The following is a 15,122-nucleotide window of genomic DNA, read 5'->3' as shown; positions in this document are numbered from 1 at the left end:
AATGTATTGAATTAAGTATTGTATAAATTTAAGGCTGTTCTATGCCTGAAATAAGGTTCTCAGCATATACGGTGTGCATAAATGATTAACTTACCCAGCTTAGCGTAGTAGAAGGGGAAGTCTCTCAGATATGTAGAGTACTGAGGCAGGGTAAAAAGACCTCCGGGCAGACTGTTCCACATGAGAGTACTTCTTGAGGTGTGCAGCAGCACCCGGTCCTGAATGATCTGCACAGACAGAGGAGGAGAACACATCTAAATTTCAGCTGTCTGTAAAGTGGTAAATTGACTGCACCAGTCAGATGTTCACAACACTCCTCGCTCCACTGTGAGTCATAGGAAGAAGAATCACAGAGCCGAGCCGAGATGCTCTTATTGTACAACTACTGTGGATAGTGAGTGAAATGTTTGTAGGAAATCAGCTTTGTGCCAATATCCTCCATGCCCTTTCACTTAAAATTAAACAATAATTATACCAGCCACACATCCTTTTTAGAAACTGAGTGCAGACACAGATCCTCCGGCACAACTGCAACAATGAGTCACTTTGAATAATCGGCTGTCGTGCAGACTATAAATGAGAAGATCCCATTATGCTGTCATGTCTTCTCATAAAACTGAGACCAACTAATTAATGCTTATTTTTTTATTTTCTTTTTATTGTTTTAATGGAGTATGTCCTATTATTTGCCTCTCCTAGTTAAATGATTTCTTATTACAATTCACACTGCATCAAAATGTATATTATGTACATGTACTTAGAATTTCTGATTGAGTTTTAGATTGAAGCTATCCGTGACTACTAAGAATACTGCTGGCAGTAACAAACTGTTCTTGGCAAACTACAGAGCCAAAACACAGCTAAAACATACCATGCTACAAAATCTTTTTACAAGAGGAAACAATTCATTTATGAAATGGAAACATATTCATCAAGCACATCTTCTCTTGGAATGTGACGGGTGGTATGTGGAGCACTTTCAAGTCCCTGAATCTCCACATTAGTGGCCAGTCTACATACAGTTTTATGAGCTGCAAACAAGAATAACAACTGGTAACTCTGGTAACAATAATGCAAAACACCAAACACTTCATATGACCCTGGATGTGATGTGTCTATGTAAAGACTTTTATGACTTAAATGAAATGACTATCATGTGGCAGGAAAGGAGTTAAAGGTCTGCATTAAACATTAAGGCACTATGCTCATAAACCTTTTACTTTTATAATGAGTAAACACATTTGTTAGTATTTCACTTGTGCAGTAATGTCTGAGATAGTCTGTACAGCAAATAAGAACAGAATTAACGTAATGTCAGATGAATTATTTAGTACAGTGAAATGGGTTGCCGTCAGTCAGTGCCTAACCTCCATTTACAAGTAAAATCAAGTTAATTTGTTTATCCTAACATCACATTGGCAGCAAGCTTTGCAGCATCCACTGTTCCCCACCCCACCAAAGCTCTTTAAGCCTACGCAGTTGGAGGAGACCTTAATAAAATATTTAGCATTCTCAATAGCAATGGGGTAGCTACACAGTAAAACAGCCATTGTTTACTGATTTTAGGAATTTGTGGTAATAAATAGATTCTTGCAGTGCAACTTAAGCCTTGTGTACAGTAAAATACCTAAACTCATGGTAGCTCATGAATAAAATACATTTAAAGGAAAACAAATGACCTCTAACTAGTCTTCCACTATGACATGTCTTGGAACAGGATTAAGACACTGTGAGTGTAAACAGATCGAAGATCATCTGGAGCTGTAACTTTACCCTGCTTACAGAGAAATCCCAGGCCTGCTGTCTAGTGCCCCGACTTCCTGTCTCTTGGGACGAGGCCTGCGTAACACTATCTGAGGACGGCGACTAATGGTGTAAACTGTAGTCAGCAATGAGGCTTACATGTGACACGACTGGAAAATCAGCAGCACCTTTCCTGCTTGTTGCATTAAACTGAAGATGAGGAAAAAAAATAGACTCAAACATTCATCCAGCTAATAGATTAAAAACCATAATTTATAGTTTATCTGCTTGTTCTGACAAAGCAGAGTAAAAATAGAAGCTGGTTGACTTTGAGGATGCACAAATGCTTATTCATGTTGTGAGCATGGCTTGCAGTGAAACATCCCGTCTAACACATCCTGTCCTTTCCTCTGTCTTGCTCCCTCATCCTTTTTTCACTCCTCTCTGCTCTCATATTCGCTTGTGTGTAATTCTAACCTGGCACTCACTAGGAAGAATACAGATAAATGGACTCTGACAGGAACAAACTACTGACACGATTGATAGCCAAGCCGCAGCAGAAAACAGCCTCAAAAAACATGACAGCAGCGTTTAACAATATATATCATCCTTCTTGGTTTCCAGTCTCGTCTGGAGGAGTGTCACTGTGGGTGTTAAGTATGCTGCTACTGCAGAGTGTGCACTTGTAAGCTTGTCATTACAAAGTCAATAACTGGGATGAACAGAATTGGGTAGACAAATTAAAAATTACATAACCCTCATATGCCAGTGTGTATAGAGATGTTAACTGGCATGTACTGTGTATTGTATCATATTATAGTACCTCCAGTGTGGTCAGCACTATCTTCTCCACAGAGTTGAAGTAGGCCTCCCATAGGAACTGAGTCTGCTGTCTCAGGGACAGGATCTTATCCTGGTGGATGCAACGCACTGTTGAAGGGATCTGGGACACAAGTGAGCACATGTTAGCATATTTACCTCACACAGGACAAAAACAGAAACCAGGAGTCTTGTAGGATTACCCTTGATGCTTTCATTTAATCCACAAAGTACACTACCCGCGGAAAAGCGTAAAGATGTGCCTCAATAGCTGCCTTAAATGAGTCTCGGCTGTCATTTATTTAACTGACACAGCTGTACAGTAGCTTTTTGGAGACAGTGATCCAAATTCACAATACGTGTTCTTAAATACAAGGCCCGGCATGCACATCAATTATTACTTTGTACATCGTGGGTGACAAACATGCACACTGGAAGAAGACACTCAGAACATTTGCACACTGCTGCTGTGATGACATCTACGGTCAAATATGGAACATGACAGCAGTGTGTAGATGTACTACATGTTCTTTTTTCTTTTAGCAGTGTGGACAATCACAACTCTAGACGTGTGTTAGGTTTGTACCTGGAGTAGCAGCCTTTCATCCCCAATCACAGCTGCTGTATTCCAGTCGATGATCTCTGAGAAGGGCAGCTCCCAGCCATTACTCAGCATCACTGGCACACAACCTGCCTGTAAGAGTAGCGCACACACACAACATTAAATTATGTTAAATCAGTGGTGTGGGGAAGTCAGATTGTTTGCAAGTGCCACCTCCCTGTGATGTCCATCTTAAAATATTTGTACTTAAAGGCATGGAGCAGGCATTACCCCTGTAGGATCATTTGTATTTCTAAAGGCAAAAAAAAAAAAAAAATGAAGGCAGACTGACGAGAAAAAAAATTGAAACATAATACCAAATGGTTTATGTTCCGCAAGCCCATGCCGTCACTGAGCACGGTCCATTTCCTGAGCAATCAAATCAGGCAGTTTAACCAATAGGGGCAACACATCTTCTGATACATTTTTATTAACTACAGAACTGCTGCAGCACCTTGATGACTAACTCTCAAAGTGACTAGGCAGTGCGGCGTCGTAATGGTCATTAAACTCAGCGAGAGCGAGATACACTTTAAAATATATGTGTGCATGTCCTTGTAAACCCAATTACCATTTATGTGTACAAACGTGTGCGTATTTGCGATGGCAGTTAAGGTCTATATATGAGTGTTTGTGTGTAGGAGTTGGAAAGGGCATCAAACAGGGCACTGTGTGTTCTGACTATACTGACCGGCACTAAAATCTGTTAAGCGGGGTAGCATTCACTGATTGGCCTCGGTCAGCGCACATGCAAATGCAAGCTGCTGCATCACAGCGCTCGTCTAATCTCCTCGGTGTCATTAGCGAATGCAGCAATCTGCTGACTGCTTTCCCCTACCTATCTGATCCCACAGAGCAATCAACCGAGCCCCAATCCTCTCCCAATATCACATTACACACACGCACGCACGCACACACACTCACACAAACAAACATTTATTAGTAAAACTTTCTGCTTTAAATTCCCTGCATCTTTTCTCCAATGTCTGCCTGCCCTCCTCAGCCCTGATGCTGCTACAAGCCTGCCAGTGGGAAATGCCTGCGGGGGTCCTGCCCTACACTCCAGTCTACTGTCTCACTTTGTTTCAGTGCTCACCAATGGTGCATATCTTCCTGTTCCAGTCAATACACAGTCCCTGCCATCTCCTATTGTAAACTCAAAACTCATTCTCATTCCACTTGCTCATAAATATCTCACTTCCCCAACTGTGTCTACCCTGTTTTGCCCCGCTCTAGTGCTTATGGTGCTTGACACGAACACAACTCCCACAAAGAGAACTCACACCGTGTCCCCTGCAAACTTCAGCTCTGAATTGCTTTTGATTTTTTTTCATGAAATACAGATTCTTTCCACTGTTGTGTTCAATGTGCTGCTGAGGCACCAGAGGAGAAAAAAAAAAACCAGCAAAATATCTCAAATCTAATTATACACAGAGGGAACTCCAAATCATTCTCCCATGTATATTCACTGAAATATTTTACATGTGGTCATATTCTCATACTGCTACACAGAGTTTTGAAGGCCAAAAAGGCAGTTACAAACACTCCTTACACTCCTTTTTGCTGAGATGAGCGGACAGTGCCTAAACATTGTCGATGCTTGTAGGCATTGGAAATTAATCAAGCTATAATTCAATCAGCATGATCAAGATCTGATCATTCGGTGGAGAGGGGAGGTCGACTTCAGTGGGCGGGTGAATAAAAGTGAAAGAAGTGGAAAGAGCAGAATTGAAGTGGAGAACAAAACGAATAAAAACAACCAGAGAGGAAAGATGGCAGGGTCAGCAGTAAAGACCCTGAGTCAGAGGCAGCTGTGTTAACACTGGCTGCACAATTACAAAATAACTGGCGGTGGGTGAGAGAGCTACTGGGAGTAACTCTGATCACTCACTTCACTTTTTCCATTCTCCACCACTGATTCATGGCTTTATTTGTTTGGCCACCGCTGCTTCGGGGCTGAGCCGCTGCAAGATTTTCTTGGACCAGTTCGACTCGTGTTTGGTCATCTGGATCATGTGTCTGCCGACCCAAGTTGCCAGAATGTCAATTATTGATGTAGATTCTTTAGAAAGCTGAAAACTGAAGCGCTTTTAACACAGTTTGGAGAGAAGCTATGTGGGTCAGTCTTCTTAATCAGGTCCAAATCTTGCAGTAATTCCTTGAAAAGTAACTGTGACACAGAATTAGTACTAAGAAAAACCTATTGTGGCCCTGCAATGGCATAATTAGATTTTGGCCAGACAAGGTACTTAGCACGAATTATGTTCTATTTCTGATCAGTATTGTTTCCACACAGATGAGACATATATAGTTTCATCTTGGGTATTTTCATTTTATTAGCTCATACTGAGGGTAAGGACATATTGGAGAGAGTGATTAATAATAAATAACAAAACCTGGGAGGTGGAATGAAATGTTGCAGATACACTGGCATCCATATTCTGAGTTACCGTTGATGCAGCTCCTGTAACTGTTTTAGATTTAATAAAACCTCAGCGTAGCAACATCTGCGCTAGTGTCACTGACCTGCAAAGCCTCTAAGAAGCGAAAGGAACCCAGCCGTCGTCCTCGAGGTACCAGACAGAATGTGGAGTTGTACAGCATCTCTCTGTAGTCATACCTGCAGGATGGCAGTAAAAAGAGAGGAGACATCAGCAACAGTGCAAATGGAACAACGAGCTAAAGTATCACATCCATGTCAATGCTTTTAGGCCAGTGCAATTTTGTACTCATATGTGCAGGACACCAACAGAAGATACATGACATTCCATCAGTGTGTTGGTTTGTACAGATCTACTTTACATAGACTACTACCTTATATATTTTAACATCTCATTAAAAAAAGCCAAACTCTGCTGTACTAGTCTCAGTACAGCAGATGACAGAACAGAAAAGCCGACTATTTTTCACAATGGAATATCTTGGAAACCGCACGTACTTTCAGGGGGAGAAAAAAAAAGCCATACTTTGATCTTGACTCCTCTTCTCTTTCCCTTCTCCCCGCCCATCTTTAAACCCTTTGCCCTCTCACCTGCACATCTCAACATCTCTCGTTTCGTCGCCGCTCCCTCTATCCAATCTAAGCCTCAGTCAGCACTTGCTTGGATTAAGGAGCTGCTTGGAATTCCTTCAATAATTCCTGTCAATATTATATGTGTGTGTGTGTGTGTGTGTGTGTGGAAAACTATGAAATTTGTGTGTGTTGTCTGCTTATGCACTGGACTGGGTTTCGCTGGAAGTGTATTATATTTATTTTATTTATTGTCTGTGTGTGTATATATGGATTTATTATGCCTGAGGCTGCACTCCTTGGTATTTCCTGAGTGTACAAACCTGAGGATTTGCAGGAATACCAAAGACACACAAAGAAGACATTTAGATTCACAATACAGAGAAATTCAAATAAAACAGCCAGCTATAGTTTATTCCCTAGTCATAATCTCTGAACGCTGTTAAAAAAGTATTCAACATCTGTTGGAATGCATGAGCGTACTACAGCGCTGTCATCATTACCACATATTTCCATGTTCCATATGAAAATCTGCTGGGTTTTGTTTTCGGCTAATGAATGCCTGCCAAATGTCAAACGAAGGATTTCTCAATTCATCTGCTAACAAGTGGTTCTATCTATACCTCCTTTTATCCAGCAGAAACCACACGATTCCAAGCCAGCTGGAAACCAAGTTCTCAATAGCTTTTAAATGAATGGTGAATACGCATGATTGGACTGAGTGAAATAACGCTGAGACTTGACACCACTACTTAACATTAAGTAGTTTATACGTGCGCTGACAAGTTTCGCCTCATTTGTTGTGGTTTGGAAATACTTTTTTTATAAGTGTAAGCAATGTTATACAGACAAAATATCTTTAAAAATGGATGAAACCAGTCCGATTTTTAAATAACATTATGTTTTTGTTTATTCTGTTGGGCACTCTGCACTGCAATCACCATTACACATAAATCTCTAAGCAAAGAGTATTAACCTTAATGAAATGCTTTAACCAAGCCTACTTCATAAATTAGTGCCATGTAATGCAAAATATAAACAACAATGTCACATCAACTATGTTGATGATGCAATATCTATCTGGATAATCCCACTCTAGACTAAACCCACCATTTACAATTAAGAGCCACTACAGTGAGTTAAAAGAAGATTAAGGGATACAAAAAGCATAAAAGCTACAGTAAAGCTTGATACCATCTATAGTAATACACTATAATGCAAACAGAAATCCACACACTGGCTGGCAGACCACGGTGCTACAGGATAGGTAGCTTTTATCTGATTCATCTGGCTGTCTCCATCACAGATATAATGGGCTGTCATTAAGCATGACAAACAAATAATCCAGCCAGAGGCGCATAACCACTGACCATTTTGCAGGCAGCCCATAAAAACAAAAGTATAGGTCCATATCTGGGCCTGACTGGGTGTAAATCTCCCATCTATCACATTTCCTGTCAGTGCTAACTCAGTAAAGACCAGATGTTCCTCTCCCTGCATACCTCCATTCTTCCCTTCTCTTCCAGATGGCTGCCTGTGGGGCGGAGCGGTCTCACAGTATGTTACCGCATGCCAGCAAGACATTCAGGATGAGCGGTCCCAAAACATCTCCTTCATGGACAAACTCCTGTTTTGGTACAGAGTTTAAGTTTTTATTTTATCACAGATTTTCGAGTGCACACGGGCGCAGGCATTGAGCAGATTGGTGTCATTGTAAAGAAAAAAAGAAACACAATAGATGTAAGTGAGCACTTAGCTTACCCTACATCTCGCAGACACGTCAGCCATTAACACTACATGATATGAGACACTAAATCCTGCCATGTCCCATATTTCCAGTGTTTAAACATGCTATGGTAACAGGGGAGTGGAGCAGTCTCACTGTAGCCGATTGTTCATCACTGAACACTCACATCATTACACCACTGAGGTAACAAACTTGATTATGTTTTCATTGCCACCCTTCCTTTATTATATACTTCAAAATACTAGAATAAATACTGTAATAAAGATCACAGTCGGCTAAAAATCCTTGATCAATCATCTAATTTGAAACTATACCACTGTACTAACCAGAAATTCCCATGGCAACCCAAACTCTGTGTTAATTTGTGTTATCTTGATCGTCTGAAGTGTCAAACGATAATTTGACATAATGTTAAGTGTCAGTCCCTATTGAAATACAGCTATGTATGCTACGATAACGATATATCACAGCAAAGGCAATTCTGTGATACATAATATATCATAAAGAAATTATTTACGATATATCATGATATCTGTAACAGAAAGAAAGACATTTTTTTTATGAATATAAACATCACAACACTGATGATTGTAGCCTCAGTTTGTGCCTCTCACATAGCTGCTGGTAGCCTTATAAAGTCTGACGAGAGACAACAGAGAGGCGACGTCGTGCAAATAACCCAAAGATTTATTCCTCTTCTGTGGCAGTAAACACAACACATGACCTGCTGATAACTGATGAGTGACGATGGTAACATTAACATGTTAAACAGCAGAGCTACGGCTACGAGCTGACACTTCCCCACACACAAACACTCATACACACTAGAGAGCCTCTCGCAGTAGAGCTGCTAGCTCAGGTGTAACACAGGTACCACACAGAAACTTGCACAAAGGGTGAAATGAATGCTGTGTTTCCAGCATGGAAAAAGGGAATCTGACTGCAATTGCTCATGCAGAGCTTTCTACAAGGATATAGATTCAATAGCCTATAAGAAAACAATGCCTATATAAAATAAAAACATTGTTTAATTCATGTAGCAAATTATCAGGGATCTAAAACTAAATCACAAACTGCATCAATAAAATAACCGAGAATATTACACATTTCCATTTAACATAGCATCAGTTCTCAATTTAAATACATATCAAAACAGCTGAAATTGAAACCAATTCAAAACCTCAATTAGCAATCTGTTCATTCTACTACACTTGACCAACTGTGGGACAATTTTCTTCTTCAAGAAGCCTGTCCGTGTTGATTTCCACAGCACTATCTTTCCTCTCCCTTCTTCTCTATTGGTGGGCAGTAAGCAGGTATGATTTAAGAATGAACATTCCCTTCGTTACACACAAAGCAGAAGAAAGAGGCAAAAATGTAAAGCGTGGATCTACTCAGCATGACTGTTCAGCAACTCCATAAGGAAGCAGAGGGTAATGACACTCTGGTAGTGGTATGTCAAAGTAGCTGCATCAATTCTGAGCGGTGTATCAATACTTTCCTCAAGTGGAAATACTGCGATATGTTGCAAAATTGAATTTTTCGTGTCACCCGTAGTATCCTGCTGCAGAGCTGTGTACAAAGCTTCAGCCTCAGAGAACGCATGCGGTGGACACAGACGCAGTCACCGGGGATTTAAACTCAACCAGGCGTTCGATCAGAGCGACCGCAGTGTTGATGTTTCCTGACCATCGAGTTACAGTCGGTTACAAACTACAATCTTAAAGAAATGGCAGCCGTTTTATAAGACGGCTGTATGTTTGTGTTTGTATGTGTGTATATGTGTGTGTGAAAGAGAGAGAGCGAGTTATGGATATAGAAAAAAAACGAACTTGAAATTCTTCAGTGTGTTGTAGTGAAGGTAATCACACTTTAGAGCTTTAGTTCCACTGCTGTGACAAAGAAATCTTCATGTACTGTGTTGACTGGAAACACTGTCTGGAAGTTGTGGTTATCGTGTAAGAGCAAACAAAGATTAGGCCCATATACAGTATACATATATAGCTCAACAGCAAACAAGAGAAACTATTGATTCTTTCTAGCCACCCGTAATAAGTAATGGGTCTGTAATAAAGTTTGGAAGTTATGTTTGGACATAGGTCACTTTTTCTCTAGAAAAAGGTGCCAAAAGTCATGCATCACCAGATCATTTTCTACTAGTGTGTCCAAACTTTTGACTGGTCTTGTATATCAAATTAGGAGGTACACATCAGACATTAAGAGTCAAGATGCCGCTTTTAAAATCTATTAGCAAAGTCTGTAAAAAGGGCTACATACTTATTATTACAACTGCAGTATTGTTTTGATTTAATGCCAAAACAGTATCAGAGAAATAAGTGAAGTAAGACTGAAGTGAAGGCTGACTCATCATGACTACAAACTGCAACGGAGCTTCCATATGTGGAAAGGACGCAGTTTAAATTTAGAAGCAAACTATTCCCTCAATTTACAGGAAGAGAGATGAACAAGCAAAATGTGAAGTGTGCTAATGCAGCATCATCACTTCAACACCACAGCTCAGATCAATACGGACACAGTCCTGGTCAGGCTCGGAAATCAACACCTGACAAACGCCAGATACCGAGTAGATTTTGTACTTGATGAGTAAATATCGGAAGACTATTCACCACACTGGCAGGTAAATATATGTTCTAAAATCAGCATGTCATAAAGTATCTGTCATGACAGATTATAGGAAATGACTCATGTTTGTTCATATACAGTGTAGACACTGTAGGAGTACTTGAGACAGTCTGAGGTGGAGGAGTACCAGCCACAGACAGTCTCTAGCGCTCCTAGTTTTGTGGCACTCTTTATTATTTGGGACATCAGCTACTAGACACTGCATCTAAACTGTCATTAATATCAATAAATGTGACACAAAACAGCAATTTATTATTCTGTCCGCTAAAAAATATGCATGCTTGGTGACTTTTTTCATGTACAAGTCCCTTTAGCAGGTGAGTCAAAAAGCTTGTTTAAGACACTGATCCTGTTTCATGTCTCAATTGTCTCGATCACTTGGGGGGGAAAAAGAGAAAATTGGAAAGCATCCGGCAGTGAAATGATAAACCATCTACCTTTTGTTTTAATTCTGGGAGAGATCAACTGTCTTTCTATAAAGCTGTTCATTCATGGATATAATTAAACATCAGTGATTAATACTGCAGAAAAAGGAGCACAGTATGATTCACAGAAACAGTAAAGAATAACAGGAAGTGAGCTGGGTCAAGAAAAATGATCAACTGGTCTCCTAGCAACAAGTATAGATGGTATGAAAAAGAAACACATGCTCATTCTATCCAGTGCCTGAGGAGACCAAGTGTTTGTCTCTTATAATCTATGTAAGAGACCACACACATTTGCATCATAACAAGTCATAGTGAGAACTGCAATCAAATGAAGCACTGCTGTAGATGCTCAATGGCAAGTCAAAGTGCTCATGTGGGTTACCCCAAACTGTCCTCTGTCCACCATGACTGTGGTCCAGCTACTTTAATTCATGCATATTTGCTTGTTGTTCCACGACACACAACGCCATAGAAAGCCAGGCCAAGACCAAAGCGTATCTAAATCTAACAGGAAAAAAGCAAGTTAAAAAAGGACCCCATGCTGTCAATCATCGTCAAAAATGAACTTCCTTCTGGGACGCTCTGCTCTGTCCTAATTTATTGCATGTGTCTAAATCTGTATAATGATGGACAGAAAGCAACACTCACATACACACACAGACACAGTGGCCGGTGATTTAGTCATTCTTTCAAATGATCACCTGAATAATGAGCCCATAAATTTAAAAAAAGAACTCTATTTTTTAAAATACACAGCCAGAACTCATAGTGTAGCCATCACTCATCTAGGTCGCAGGGAAAATCTTCAACAACAGAGATTTCCCCAACATGGACTTCAGAGGGGTAAATGAAGGCAGCTGTAGTACTATCCCGCTCTCTCACCCCTCTCCCATCCCGTTCAGACTTCATATCTCATTTTCTGCTTCCTCTTCTCTGTCACACTTGAGCCAAGTTGATGGGCAGTTGGCTGTTGCCAGGACTGTGAGTTCAAGCCAGAGGAATCTCAAGCTGAAAGGCAGCGAGTGAAAGTGAGTGTTATCACATGAGAAAGGGAAAGGAGAAAAAAAAAAAAAACAGCAGTCGACAACTGCACGCTGTATCCGAGCCCCACACAGCCAGAGTCACCCAAAGCAAGAATGTCACACGAACACACAAACACATAAACACTTGTCAACCATTGAAGTTGAGAGACTTCAAGACACTGCCAGACCATTGTAGACTTTAGCTGCTTTGTTTTCCCATTAAAGACCACATGTACAATGCACAGTGACAGACCCAGCCAGGAAAATTAGCATGCTATACTTACACAAACGAAACACAAACTTGGAATAAATACAAAATACACTAGTTGTGGGCAGACCTGCATGTAAAAAGAAGGACATATGCATGGTGTTTACAGGCATGACAGCAGTCAATACACGACAGTTTGACCTCCATAAGGCAATCAAATGGCTGATCGTAATGAGGGGTTAATGAGTGTCCCTCATACTCATATTACATGGGGTTAACTAACCATCAAGCTAGATATTAGAGAGTGGACTGGCCTCTGTTACAGGGGGAATAAATTAGAGCTCTGTACAAAGTGATCCCTGAGGAATGAGGAAATATAAGATGTTAGGGGTTTTACTGAGCTTGGATTGAATAGCATGAGACTAGTAATAGTTAATATGTCAGATTATCTTAATTTGTGCACAAAAGTTCACAACAGTCCAGTAAACTGTGGCAGCTTTCGGTATTGATGTTAATAAACATTTCAATAGCAGCCTTGCAGGTAGTACAGTTCCATTATTATTCTTGCTCAGTCATCTTGCACATGAAGTCCTAAACATGACGAATGAATCATATTTCAGTCATCCTGCATTTAACAATCTTGAAATGTCCTTGAGCTTGGAAAAAAAAGAAAGAAAAGAAGCTATTTTATTTTTTGGTCATATCTTCCAGCCCTACATTATACTGCCTTGCCTAAAGTTATAGAGCTTAAAATACTTCAGTGGCCTCAGGGTGGAAGCATTAGAGATTAATGGCCAACGCTATTATGAATGAGATTTGCTGCACTTTCTTGTACTTAATGACATAGTTAATCTTGACTGTTTTACCTGCAGCCATGATAGATGAGAAACTTTTGTGAAGCAATGTAGCTGGCTAACGTTGCCTTGAGCATGAATGGAGACATGCTGCTAGGACACAAACAAAGTGGATGTTGGCAGAGCCACAAGGAAAATATATACTGTGCTGTTGTTTAATAGTGGTATTGGTAAAAATACACATTTACATTGTCACAGAAGCGTGGCTGTGACACCTCAACGATGAGAGTGCTTTTCCTTAAATATTTCTTGTCTTTCCAAATAGACATTGTCACAGCAGGTCATTCACTGAAGACATTTCCTGTGGTTAATATATAATATTCAGCGCCCATTGCAGAAGCTTTTTTGAGACGTAATCTGAAACAAGGGGTTTCACAATGCTAGATGGTTATTATGGAGGATACATTATAGTAGTTGATAATCTCTGTTTAATGAAGAAAATCTGTCTGATTAAACATGCAAAGAAGAATCAGAGACATTTGAACTCAGGCATAATTGCTTGATTTCTATTGGGCCTATCTGTGACAATGAAATGCAATAAGTGGACTAATTACACTAGAATCCCATCATTTGTTTTTAGCATACCTATTTAACAGATGAACTTTCATGGTTGCTACACTTTCAGAGAAAATAAAGACACTTTACCAACAGTGTGAGCGCCAACATTGCTGCTTAATGGAGTTTTAAGGAACACTATCTGCCCCACCCGGAGTCAATGGAGCAAATATAATGTTAGGACCAATATGGCTTTTTGGAAAACAAAGCCTGTGCCCATTTCCTCAAGGCATCTAGAGCTCGCTCATCTCCCTCTGTTAACGAGTTCAAAGACAGCTTTATAAAACATTTACAGGCACACAGAGAGGGGTCTCAAGCTCCACCATAGTTCTGCATGACTCCAGGTTAATTCACCTAATTACTATGCTTTGAATCTTCTATCGCTCCTATTTTTTTCTTCTTCCCTTACTCAGTCTCCATCCATCTTAAGCCTTCTCTCACCAGAGGAATCAAAAAAGCAAAAAAAAAAAAAGAAAACCTTTCATCTCTATAAATATCCCTCCTCAAAATTGAGTCATACACACCCTACAGTTGGCTCTGGTACACTCATCACACAAATACACACTGACCGTAACGCGCAAAATTTATCAACATCCATCCAGAAAATGTTTATGTCATAAAAAGGGCTGCTGTGTGTTTTACCGAATCCTTCAGGACTTCACAGGAAGCATTGCCCACATCCCTAATCAACCATCCATCAGCCTGATGAGGTTGATGAAAAGGATGCTTTGAAGTGTTCTCCAGATACCATAAACCAGAACAGGGGAGTCTTGGAGATAATGAAATGAGTGTTGTTAATGGAACAGCCATTAGTGCTGGAATGTCAGGCTGGACTTGTAAAGTCAGGCAACAAAAGATGTCGGATCAGACAATTCTGGTCAAAATGTTTGACTGCGGCAAACCACAGGGAGAGTTCCCTCCTGAGGCAATGGCTTATGGTGATTGGGAGGAATATAAACGTATTTATACTATGCTTCCAAACAACACATTTGATCAGAGTAATAGAGCATCTCCTTGGATATTATTAAGACTAATATCTATTTCACTATAATCTCACTCCTTTCTACCCTAAACTAGCAAACTCATAAATCTTTGGCCCAGCTATCAAACAACAACACGGCTCTCGTAAATGACTGATTGAATGAATGAATACATGCATGCATGAATGAACTACACAAGTCCCGGGATGGCCAGTAAGTGTGTCCCATTTGGAACAAAGGTGGAAGTTGAGCAGATTAAGGTCCCTGAGCTTGAAGGAATGCTGCGAAACAGCCAATAGTGGACTTGTGTTGGAGATAGAGGTTCGCTGGTACTGCTGTTGCAATGACTGCTCGGCACAAGAGATAAGTCCAGGTCAGGAATGTCTCTGTTCCTGGGCCAAGCGGGAAAGGATAGAGGAAGAGATAGAAGGATGTGAGGAGGCAGATAGCGACTGAGAGGAGAGAGGGATTGAATGACGGAGAGACGGAGGGTGAGGCGCAGGGAGATGGGA

General features: G+C 40.4%; 1 protein-coding gene across 1 annotated transcript in view; it reads right to left on the bottom strand.

Annotated features, from left to right (window-relative positions):
• LOC133983502 (exostosin-1a-like) overlaps positions 1–15,122 on the bottom strand; it is a 38,938-nt gene that overhangs the window by 7,007 nt on the left and 16,809 nt on the right. The window contains exons 2-5 of the mRNA XM_062422596.1: positions 5,690–5,783; positions 3,149–3,256; positions 2,567–2,686; positions 95–227 (exon numbers count right to left, since the gene is read on the bottom strand). Of these exons, the coding sequence (XP_062278580.1) occupies positions 95–227; positions 2,567–2,686; positions 3,149–3,256; positions 5,690–5,783 (455 nt within the window). The remainder of the gene's footprint in view (positions 1–94; positions 228–2,566; positions 2,687–3,148; positions 3,257–5,689; positions 5,784–15,122) is intronic.

The sequence above is a fragment of the Scomber scombrus genome, chromosome 7 (genome assembly GCF_963691925.1).
Source record: "Scomber scombrus chromosome 7, fScoSco1.1, whole genome shotgun sequence".
In the NCBI taxonomy this organism is placed as follows: Eukaryota; Metazoa; Chordata; class Actinopteri; order Scombriformes; family Scombridae; genus Scomber; species Scomber scombrus.
Note: the sequence above shows the minus strand (reverse complement) of the source record. Positions and strands in the feature narration are given on the sequence as shown.